General features: G+C 52.8%; 1 protein-coding gene across 1 annotated transcript in view; it reads left to right on the top strand.

Annotated features, from left to right (window-relative positions):
* The first annotated feature begins 1,195 nt into the window (after window positions 1-1,195).
* The window catches only part of LOC116954957 (SH2 domain-containing adapter protein F), a 47,943-nt gene continuing 36,900 nt past the window's right edge, over window positions 1,196-12,238 (top strand). The window contains 1 exon segment of the mRNA XM_076052695.1: window positions 1,196-1,332. Within this exon segment, the coding sequence (XP_075908810.1) occupies window positions 1,238-1,332 (95 nt within the window). The 5' untranslated portion in view covers window positions 1,196-1,237.

Genomic DNA, 12,238 nt, shown 5'->3' with positions numbered 1-12,238 from the left:
ACCACCACAACCCTCACCACCACCACCCTCACCCTCACCACCACCCTCACCACCACCACCACAACCCTCACCACCACCACAACCCTCACCACCACCACAACCCTCACCACCACCCTCACCACCACCACAACCCTCACTACCACCACCACCCTCACCACCACAACCCTCGCCAACACAACCCTCACCACCACCACAACCCTCACTACCACCACCACCCTCACCACCACCACAACCCTCACCACCACCACCACCCTCACCACCACCACAACCCTCACTACCACCACCACCCTCACCACCACCACCCTCACCACCACCACCCTCACCACCGCCCTCACCACCACCACAACCCTCGCCACCACAACCCTCACCACCACCACCCTCACCACCACCACCACCCTCACCACCACCATCACCGCCAAGCTCTGGAGCGGAGGAGGAGGCTGCGAGTGGAAGATGGCGAGGTGGTTCAGAGAGCGGTTCGGGTTCGTGCTGGGAAGCAGGAAGAGCGACTGCCGTCAGCCCAAACCCGAACAACATCACCAGCAGCAGCAGAATAATCATCAGCAGCAGCAGCATCAGTCTGATCTACAGGGCGATTCTTCTGGTGGCAGCGTCCGAGTGCACGTGGCCAGCATTAAAAAGCCACCGCAGATTCAACAGCAACAACAACAGCAGACGCAGCACCAGCAACAACAACAGCAGAAGCAACAACAGCAACAGCAGCACTGCGTCGAACTTAGCACGGACCGGAGCGTGCAACCACCGCATTTGCCGACATCAAACAACGCCACCAACAACACCACCACCTCCTCCTTCTCGTCTGCGGCACCACCACCACCACAACAACAACAACCACCACCACCATCAACAGCAGCAGCAGCAGCGGCGGCGGCGTCGTCATCGTCATCCTCGTCGTCATCCTCCCCTAGTGTAGACCACCACCACCACCATCAACATCATCAGCATCATCAACAACATCAGTCGTTCTACCCTCCTCCTGGAGCCTCGGCACTTGAGCGTCTGAAGGCTGTGTGTGACAGCGAAGAGCAAGATGATGATGGTGGTGGAGGTGGTGTTGGTGGTGGTGGTGGAGGTGGTGGTGGTGTTGGTGGAGGTGGTGGTGGTATCGAGGGGGGCAAGTGTCCCCAGCCAGCTGAGGCCAAGTACCTGAGTCCCAGGCAGAGGCTGATTAAGGTGGAAGTCACCGAGAAGGCGAATTCCGCTGTGGGACCCAGGGATGGAGGTGGTGGAGGTGGTGGTGGAGGTGTGGGCAAAGCAGCGACGGACGAGCAGGGCAAGGGTGGAGGAGCTGTTGGAGTCAAGGGAGACAAGGTAACATCATCATCATGGTGACATCATTATCATCATGGTAACATCATCATGGTAACATCATCATGGTAACATTATCAGAGTAACATCATCATCATAGTAACATCATTATAGTAACATCATCATTATAGTAACATCATCATCATCATCATAGTAACATCATCATATTATTTTATTATCATTCTACGTGACTTTACCGAAAGAACCAAAGATGAATCATTGCAGTCACGAAAGCTTTAAATCGAAACATCATCATAGTAACATCATCATCATAGTAACAATATCATCATAGATCCATCATCAACCGCGTTGTAATCGAGGTAACAACACCCGCCACCAGTTGTAAGGTCGTCAACATTCTGAATCTTTGTACCATCCATAATCGAGGTTTTATTTGGGGTTAGATCGCGTAAATATATATATTTTTTAAATGTGTGTGTCGTAAAACCCCGCCACCACCCGACACACCCAAATTAGCAAGGGGGGGTGGGGGGTTGTTGTTGTCACGTAAACAGAACGTTGCCAATTCGTCACTAGTCCAGCACGAACACGTTCGTTGTTGGAGAGCAAAGCCACAAATATTTAACGATCCGAGTTCCGACGTTTCGAGATTTGTGGAGGGATACCCCTCCTGCGTCGTTCTTAAAACGTGTGGTGTGCCCCACGCGGACATTGCATAACTTAATCGTTCTAATTCATCACAGTAACCGTGATCACAATCAGCAGCACGATTGCATTTATAGTTTTACATCTGGGGCGGCCTGTCAGACGTGGTGGAACAACATCACACAGACTTACGATGGCATGGACTCTTAATAGCTGTCAACCCATACGGTTTAGTTGGTATTCTTGTACAGAATACGAGCACTGATGATTGGGTTGACCGGTGTGTAGTGGTGAGTGTACTAGTGGTGAGTGTACTAGTGGTGAGTGTACTAGTGGTGAGTGTACTAGTGGTGAGTGTACTAGTGAGTGTAGTGGTGAGTGTACTAGTGGTGAGTGTAGTGGTGGTGTGTGTACTAGTGGTGTGTGTAGTGAGTACTAGTGGTGAGTGTAGTGGTGGTGTGTGTACTAGTGGTGTGTGTAGTGAGTACTAGTGGTGAGTGTAGTGGTGAGTGTACTAGTGGTGTGGTGAGTGTAGTGGTGAGTGTACTAGTGGTGAGTGTAGTAGTGGTGAGTGTACTAGTGGTGAGTGTAGTAGTGGTGAGTGTACTAGTGGCGATTGTCTGTGTTTCTCCCTTGTGATGGTGACTTTGTAGGATGAACGTTGAGATTTTTAAGTGGCACTGGGTGACCATATAGGTCTGAATGGGTCTGTAATAAGGTAGGCCACTGATAAGGGATTGGCAGCTATGGGACTTATTATGCTATTAGAATCAGCATGAGCAGCATCGCCATAACAAGCGTCATCATTTTCATCAGCGTAATAATCACAAATCAGAATAAATACCTTCAGTCGCATCGCTTGCCGGACAAAGTTGTATTCGTGACTTTGACTAAGCGAGAGAGTGATTGAATCATCATCAACATCATCATCAGCAGCAGCAGGAGCATCAAGTTTAGTCATCATCAGAATTCATTATTGTCAGTAGTGTCATCATCATCATCACCACTACCACGCGTTTGTCAAGAGGCGGTAAGCAAGAACGATGAGTGACTTCTATGAGCTTCTAGTCAAGGTGATAATTCACTTTGTAACACGATTTTTGTACCTGGGTAGTAAGTGTTACTTTATAATTGTTTATGCCTCATAAGTATAGAAAATGGCTATTATTATTCCCCACAAACTTTGCTTTTGTGACCAGGACTTTATGTGAAGGAATGACTCAAATGCACACCACGTGTTCTCATTGACAATAGTCTCTGTGTGAGTGTATGGGTCTCTGTGTGCGTCTATGGGTCTCTGTGTGAGTCTATTGATCTCTAAGTCTATGGGTCTCTGTGAGTCTATGGGTCTCTGTGAGTCTATGGGTCTCTGTGTGAGTCTATGGGTCTCTATGTGAGTCTATGGGTCTCTATGTGAGTCCATGGGTCTCTGTTTGAGTCCATGGGTCTGTGTGTCAGTCTATGGGTTTGCACCCACAACTTGCTTCTATGCTTCGGCTAGGTCGACTCAGCCCTTGAATGAGTACCTGGTGTGGTGTGTAATAATAACATCGGCATTGGGGAGACAAAGGCGGCCGGGCACTTGACCCTGGCCAGCCCGTGTAAGCTACGCAGGGCACATTCATGTGGGACCTTTTCTGTGCCAGCATCCAAAATGATGATACATAAGAACATTTCGTTTGACCCTTTCTGGCAATGAAACAGGAGGCGTTTAGTTGTTCACACACCAAATAGAGACCTTTTACAAGGCGTCAAAAGTTTATTTGCACGTTCTGCAACAAGTACGGCTAATGGCCAATGCAGACTTTATGCCTTGTAAAAGGTCCCTATTTGGTGTGTGAACAACTAAACGCCTCCTGTTTCATTGCCAGAAAGGGTCAAACGAAACGTTCTTATTTATAATTTTGTATGCTGGCACAGCAAAGGTCCCACATGAATGTGCCCTGCGTAGCTTACACGGGCTGGTCAGGGTCAAGTGCCCGGCCGCCTTTGTCTCCCCAATGCCGATGTTATTTTTACACACCACACCAGGTACTCATTCAAGGGCTGAGTCGACCTAGCCGAAGCATAGAAGCAGGTTGTGGGTGCAAACCCATAGACTGACACACACAGACCCATGGACTCAAACAGAGACCCATGGACTCAAACAGAGACCCATGGACTCACATAGAGACCCATGGACTCACATAGAGACCCATAGACTCACATAGAGACCCATAGACTCACACGCAGACCCATAGACTCACACAGAGACCCATAGACTCACACAGAGACCCATAGACGCACACAGAGAACCATAGACTCACACAGAGACCCATAGACTCGCACAGAGACCCATAGACTCACAGAGAAACCCATAGACACACACAGAGACTCATAGACGCACACAGACCCATAGACTCGCACAGAGACCCATAGACTCGCACAGAGACCCACAGATACATAACCATATACTCACAGCCCATTATACTCACATTGAGACTCATACAGAGCCCCATAGACTCACATAGAGACCCATAGACTCACAGAGAGACCCATAGACTCACAGAGAGACCCATAGACTCACAAAGAGACCCATAGACTCACAGAGAGACCCATAGACTCACAGAGAGACCCATAGACTCACAGAGAGACCCATAGACTCACAGAGAGACCCATAGACTCACAGAGAGACCCATAGACTCACAGAGAGACCCATAGACACACACAGAGACCCATAGACTCACAGACAATTATACTCACATTGAGACTCATACAGAGCCCCATAGACTCGCATAGAGCCACACTGACTCGCATAGGGACCCACTGACTTATGGGGACCCATACTCGCATTCCCTACACTCACAGATATCCATATACTCAGACAAGACACCCATAGCCTCACCATTCAGGAGACCCATTGGCTAATACAGAGACCCATAGACTTGCAGAGAGACCCATGGACTCACAGAGACCCATGGACTCACAGAGACCCATGGACTCATAGAGACTCAAATACTCAGAGACCCAATGACTCAGAGACCCGTGGAGAGAGACCCATAAACTTACAGAAAGACCTATGGACTCACAGAGAGACCTATGAACTCACAGAGAGACCCATGGACTCACAGAGAGACCCATAGACTCTCACAGAGACCCATGGACTCACAGAGAGACCCAACGACTGACACAGACCCATAGACTCATACAGAGACCCATAGACTGACACAGACCCATAGACTCACACAGAGACACATAGACTCACACAGATACCCATAGACTCACAGAGAGACCAATACACTGACACACAGACCCATAGACTCATACAGAGACCCGTAGACTCACAGAGAGACCCATAGACTCACAGAGAGACCCATAGACTGACACACAGACCCATAGACTGACACACAGACCCATAGACTGACACACAGACCCATAGACTCACAGAGAGACCCATAGACTCACACAGAGACCCATAGACTCACACAGAGACCCATAGACCTACAGAGAGACCCATAGACTGACACACAGACCCATGGACTCACAGAGACCCATAGACCCACAGAGAGACTCACACAGAGACCCATAGACTCACAGAGAGACCATAGACTCACAGAGAGACCCATAGACTCACAGAGAGAACCATGGACTCAGAGAGACCCATAGACTCACACATAGACCCATAGACTCACAGAGAGATCCATTATTGCCAAAACGGGAAACCCCCTCCCCCCCCCCATAATTATTACACAGGGCATCTTTGTCTGTGTGTGTGTTTTATCAGAACTGGGGCCTTACCTGGGTTTATCCGGAGTTTGTCCCCCCCCCCCCCCCCCCCGTGGTAAACGTGGATTTTTCTGCGGGTCATCCGTTTTTTTTTCTCCACGTTTAGAATCGACGTCACGCGTTCCGAGTATTTGGCTGTTCACTCTTTGGTTCTTTCGGTAAAGCCACGTCCTTAGAAATGAAACAAATCACGACGTTTCGATCGCAACACAAACAACCTTCATCAGGCGGAAACAACCACAGCAAGAACACATTGCTGAAGTTGGCTGCTGCTATCAATTCCCACGTGGTGACGACGGTGATGATGATTATGATGAGCCCACTTCGTTGGACTATCATTTGTGATGGTCCCAGTTTGCTTCTGATAAAGAGCCATACTACATAGCAACTCAGTGGGGTGTCTTACCTGGTAAAAAAATATATATATAGTGAATGGCCCACGTGGGGTTATGGGTGTGTGTGCGCGCGTGTGCATGCGTGCCCGAATATTTTTGTGGAACCGTAACCGGGTCTCCGGATGAACGCGACTTTTTACTTTCGTTGCGAAATCACCCCGTCCACCCTTCCTCTCCCTTGAGTGTTGTTCCACGTCGACGAACAGCGGTTGATTTAACGCCTTCCAGCTACGATTGGGGAGCATTCATGAGTTAGAACTGCCCGTGTGTGTGCCCGTGTGTGTGTCCGTGTGTGTGTCCGTGCGTAAACGTGGGGGGAGCGGTGGTGTCGCGGTTAGCGCGCTGCTGCGCTACGAACCCGGCGGCCCGGCTTCGATTCGCGCTCACGGCCAACGCCAGCGACGGTTATCTGCACCGATTCCCGGGCCTCCCCTAGGTCGACTCGGCCTCAAACGAGTACCTGGTGCGGTGGTGTAGTAAACATCGTCACTGGGGAGACAAAGACGGCCTGGCGTGGTGCTGGCCACCCGCATCCCTCGCGTGCCGTGCCGGCCTTAATAGGTGCTGCTCGCTTAACAGCACCTGCCCCGACAGCCTGTTACAGAAGCGACCTGGCCACAAATGACATCCCAATGAAAGTGGCTTATCGTCACGTGGAAATCTATCGCAGTCAAAAGACTCTTAAGCGCGCGTTGATTCTCAATGCGTGGAGGGTAAAACCGGAGGACCCAGAGAAAAATTAACTCGACCACGGGACGAGAGACATGCAGGCTCCATGAATACAAGAGGCGTCGGGGCGTCCGGATGGAACCCGCGACCTCCTGTGTACACAAAGCGAAGTCGTTAAAATGTCAGCAGCTTGCACTGAGACAGGCACCCGCAGGTTCAACGCCTCTGAACGCGGTCGCACGCTGGAAGGCGATTACATGTTTGGCGCGTACGCATAGCTTTTCCTGGCCTGCCTGCGTACAATCGGTTATTCACTCATTCCGAGTCCGTTTTCGTTCTTTCGTTCGCGATCATTCGAGCGAGCTATTTCATACAGAGAGCCCCTTCGTCAGCCCGCTGCCGGATGAAGGCCCCCCCCCCCCCAAGCCGCGTCTAGTTCTGGGTGTTGTTTGACCGTGCTTCACCACGCCGGTCAGTGTGGATTGGTGAAGGGTGGGTGATGGGGCTTTGGCTGTCCCCGCTGACATTAGCCGTGGTCGGTGGTAAGACTTGAACCGCAGCCTGTCCTTCCATGGCGCCGCGCGGTTTCATAACGCGCGTTGGATGCACGACGCGGCGAATGTGCTTGGGAACGCACTTTCTTAATGGCGCGGATGAAGAATCGGATGCAACGCCACCCGGCGAACGGAACTACGTCGCAGCGCGAGTACGAATACAAACGTTCGTGCGGCTCCCTCGGCGTGGTAGCATCGCTTTGGGATGCTGCTGGATGCTTCTAGATGCTGCCCCACGCGCTTCGGTCTATTATCTGTATTAACGGCATTTCGTGTCCATAACGCGGTGTTCTTTTCGGGAGAACGCAACGACCACCACCACCACCACCGCCACCACCACCACCATCGCCACGTGCCGCAGGAGGACGGGCCGTGACTTTCAGCCAGCCAAGGCCCCCTGGAGTTTTTTTACCAGCTCCGTCGTTATGGAGACCGGATCGCCGGGTTCACGTGGCGACGGCCCTCACCGCTGCGCCCACCGCTCCCAACTTTCGTTTTACCCCAAGGTCTAATCGGCTGGTTCCGGCCGTGGAAGAACAAAAAGCCACATCTGAGTCACCACCCCCCCCACCCCCACCGCCGCCGCCGCCCCGCAAACGCGAGTGAAAAAAATTAATAAATCCACAAACGCCCGTCGATTTTTTTTTCCCCACACACATTAGCTTTGCCGTTGCCCTTTCCGACTTAGCGCGATTGCAAAACCGCCGATGCCGTTCTCCGCGCGCGGCTCTTCCTACAAGAGCGTGGCTCGTGTCTGGAGCGTGACGAGGTCCATCGTCGTCATCTCTTCGGGGTAGCGGATTTTGGGGGAGGGGGGCCTGGGGTGGTGGAGGGGGGGGGTGACGTTTCGAAGCGGCCGTAGCGTTTTTGAAAGCGTCTTTGCAGGATGGTTCGCGGTTCGAATCCGCCAGGCCGTCCCGGGTAATACCGCGGGGTCTGTGCGTGCTAACCGTGATCGTGCTATACTGCTGCTTCTTCTGCTGCTGCTGCTGCTACGACGACGCGTCGTCTGATTCGAGCGCGTTGGAGGTGTTGGGGCGCCTCGCTGGAAACTCGCAGACGGCCCACCTGTAATAATCTGAAAGTTTACTGGTGCGCTTTATTGCAATATACTTTGCCGGGTCTGTGTCGACCGCTGAGGGCGCTCTTCGCCTCATCGCTCTTGCCGCGTGCCCTCCCGCCCCCGTCCCCTTCCGGCCGTCACGTTGCACCGATGCCCGCTTTATTGAGGGCGATGTTGGCACGTAAAATAATGACTGATTGATTGATAATAGTTTTAGAGTTTACTCGTACAATTGTATTCTTGGTTCTCTCGGTAAAGTCACCATGTAGAAGGGGAAACAATACAATGATGAAAATATAAAGCGATACAATTATCACGACGTTTCGACTGCAACGCAAGCAATCATCATCAGGTGTGAAAACCACAGCAAGAAAATTTGAAAAAGTGGCGGGTTTTTTTTCTTTAAAATTTTCTTGCTGTGGTTTTTCACACCTGATGATGATTGCTTGTGTTGCAGTCGAAACGTCGTGAGAATTTTATTGTTTTATATTTTTATTATTTTATTGTTTCCCCTTCTACGTGGTGACTTTACCGAAAGAACCAAGAATATGAATCCCTGCAGTCACGAAAGCTTTAAATCGAAAATACAATTTGTCGTCGTCGCCTGCCAGGTCACAGCAGCAGCAAACGTTGCCACCCGCAGCGAAACTTCCCGCACGCTGCGGCTGTGAAACGTAGCAGAGCCCCCTTCCTCTTCGGCATAGAGCGTTTCCCCCTCGCACTCGGGGGGGGGGGTGGGGGGTATTCGTCTGAAAACATCTCGATATGCGGAGGACCGCAGAGTTTGGGAAATTGTCGGTAGCGTCGGCACCGTCTGACTGCTGCTGTTGCCTTTTCTCTCGAACCCGGTGGCTATGAGATGTTAACTCCCTCGCCTGGTATGCAGGAGGCCATGGGTTCGATCCCAACTCTTGACGCCTGCTGTACGTTGGAAGTTTGCGCGTCTCTCTCTCCCCGTGGTCGCGTGGATTTCCCTCTGGTTCTATCCGGTCCCCCCCCCTCCACATTTAGAAGCGACGTCAAGCGTTTAAAGAGTATTCGCCTGCCGTAAAATTCCACGTGATGATGGTAAACCGCTTCGTTGAGCTATCGTTTGTGGCCAGGTTGCTCCTGAGAAAGCGCCACGTAGCTCAGTGGGCCTTACCCGGTAAAAATAAACTAGTTTCATTTAACCTGTCTGCGGTTTACCCCCCGCCCCCGCGATCGTGAGACAACAATCTGCACAAACGGCGACGCGAATAGCACGCGCGCGGGGAGGAACAAAAACAAAAACCTCAACCTTTTATCTCTGCTGCGACGGTCGCGATAAGAGGGGCCCTCCAGAAAACCTCGCGTGGCGATGGGGAGATGACTCGCCGGGTTTTACGAGAGAGTCTTGGGGGCCGTGTGGGGGGGGGGGGGGGGCGAAGGGAAATTTTGACGGAAGGTAACGCAGCGGAGAGGTGATTCCCCTCCGACCGCGTTCGTGATAAGCGAGAGTTCACAGTCGCTTCCTCTTGCTTGCTCCGCCTGGCTGCTGGTGCTGCTGCTGCTACTCAAGCGAGTCCACCTCGAGGCGTTGGCGATTTCTTTCCTGTTCACAGCCCTGTGCTTTGGCGGCGGCGGCGGTGGGGTGGGGGGGCCTCCAGTGGTGGAAATTCCACATTCCATGAATGACTGCAACCCAGTTTTTAACCTTCACGAACAACATTATTCGCAATTGAAGGTTTTTGGGTTAGACGGCGTTGAGTGTAGATGTTGTGTCGCAAGCCCTCCGCCACACGACACAGCCGGTGAGCTTTGTCACGTGAACAAAACGTGCCATTTTACAATTGTAAAGTTTGTCACGTGACAAACCTTCCTGGCTGTGTCGGGTGGCGGAGGGTTTTACGACACAGGCATTGATACTTAACGCGATCTAACCCACAAGAAAAAAAGAAAAAAAAAACCTCTTATGAAGAATGAAACCCACACTGACCGTCGTGGCGAAGTATGGTCAAACAACAACCCAGAACAGACGCGGCTTGGCGGGGGGGGGGGGGAGGCCTTCATCCGGTAGCGTGCTGACAAAACTCGGTCGAATGATCACGAACGAATGAACGAAATCGGATTCGGAATGAGTGGAATATCCGATCGTACGCGGGCCAGGGAAAAAGCCACGCGCGCTTCCTTTTTGCGCGACTGTGTTCAGGGGTGTTGGGATTTCGGGCGTAGTTATTGACATTGCTCTTATCGGCTGTCCATCTCGCTGAGATTGTATCGACACTTGTGAAGTGCAGTTAAAACTTTTTTTTAATTGACAACGCTTTCAGTTTCTTCAATATGAAAGGCGCTGCAGAAATTAAAGATTATTATTATATCGCCAGCAACCCTCTCTTCTCCTGCACCCTCTCTCCTGCACCCTCTCTCCTGCACCCTCTCATGCACCCTCTCTCCTGCACCCTCTCATGCACCCTCTCATGCACCCTCTCCTCTCCTGCACCCTCTCATGCACCCTCTCATGCACCCTCTCCTCTCCTGCACCCTCTCATGCACCCTCTCATGCACCCTCTCATGCACCCTCTCCTCTCCTGCACCCTCTCTCCTGCACCCTCTCTTGCACCCTCTCTTGCACCCTCTCATGCACCCTCCTCTCTCCTGCACCCTCTCTCCTGCACCCTCTCATGCACCCTCTCCTCTCCTGCACCCTCTCTTGCACCCTCTCTCCTGCACCCTCTCATGCACCCTCTCCTGCACCCTCTCTCCTGCACCCTCTCATGCACCCTCTCTCATGCACCCTCTCTCCTGCACCCTCTCATGCACCCTCTCATGCACCCTCTCCTGCACCCTCTCTTGCACCCTCTCTCCTGCACCCTCTCGTCTCTCCTCCTGTTCCTCCGCTCCTCCTCCTCCGCTCCTCCTCCTCCTCCGCTCCTCCTCTCCCTCGCCTCTCCCGTTCCCGTCGCTTTTCTCTCCCGCGCGTTACGCCCTTGACTCCGCTCCCCCCACCCCGTGCTTCCGCCGCGGGTCTCAACAGTTGCTTGGGAAATAATAGAAACCCTCAGAATCAGCGTGACGATCATCATCATGAGGACGAAGCGGGAGCCGCATCACCGGAGCCAACGGGGAGGAGTCTTGGCGAGCGCGTGCGTCGCTCTCGGAATGAACACATCAAAGTGCGATTTTACTCGGCGGTCGGCTTTCCTCCGCGTCCGTCGTTTCGTGCCAGACGCCGCCGCAGCCGCCGCAGCCGCAGCCGCCGCCGCAGCCGCAGCCGCAGCCCTTGCCGGATTTGGTAACAAACAAAAAACCGCAGCCCTGGGCCCGCGAAATTAGTTCCGTGTCTCTGTCGGCCGCGGTCCTCTTGCAAGTCGACATCGATTCTAATCCGATTCTAATCCGATTCTAATCCGTCCGTCACGCCCCTGCGGAACCGCTCCGCTTTCTCCCTCGTGTGTGGGTGGGGGTGTGTGTGTGTGTGGGTGGGGGTGTGTGTAGGTGTGTGTGTGTAGGTGGGTGTGTGTGTGTGGGTGTGTGGGTGGGTGCGGTGTGTGTGTGTGGGTGCGGGTGTGTGCGCGTGTGCGGGTGGGTGGGTGTGTGTGTGTGCGGGTGTGTGTGTGTGGGTGCGGGTGTGTGTGTGTGGGTGCGGGTGTGTGTGTGTGGGTGCGGGTGTGTGTGGGTGGGTGCGGGTGTGTGTGGGTGGGTGCGGGTGTGTGTGTGCGGATGTGTGGGCGCGCGCTTGTGTGTGTGTGTGTCCGTCTGCGTGTGTGTGTGTGCGCGCGTACGATAGTGTAGTGGTTAGCGCTACGCTGCACTACGAACCTGGCGACCCGGGTTCGATACCCGCTCACGGCCAACACCAACAGTGACGATTATCTGAACCGGTCCTGGGCCTCCCC

The sequence above is a fragment of the Petromyzon marinus genome, chromosome 57 (assembly GCF_048934315.1).
Source record: "Petromyzon marinus isolate PM22_M1 ecotype Great Lakes invasive population chromosome 57, UKy_Petmar_22M1.pri1.0, whole genome shotgun sequence".
Classification (NCBI taxonomy): Eukaryota; Metazoa; Chordata; class Hyperoartia; order Petromyzontiformes; family Petromyzontidae; genus Petromyzon; species Petromyzon marinus.
The sequence above is the reverse complement of the archived record's forward strand: the minus strand, read 5'-3'. Positions and strand labels throughout refer to the sequence as shown.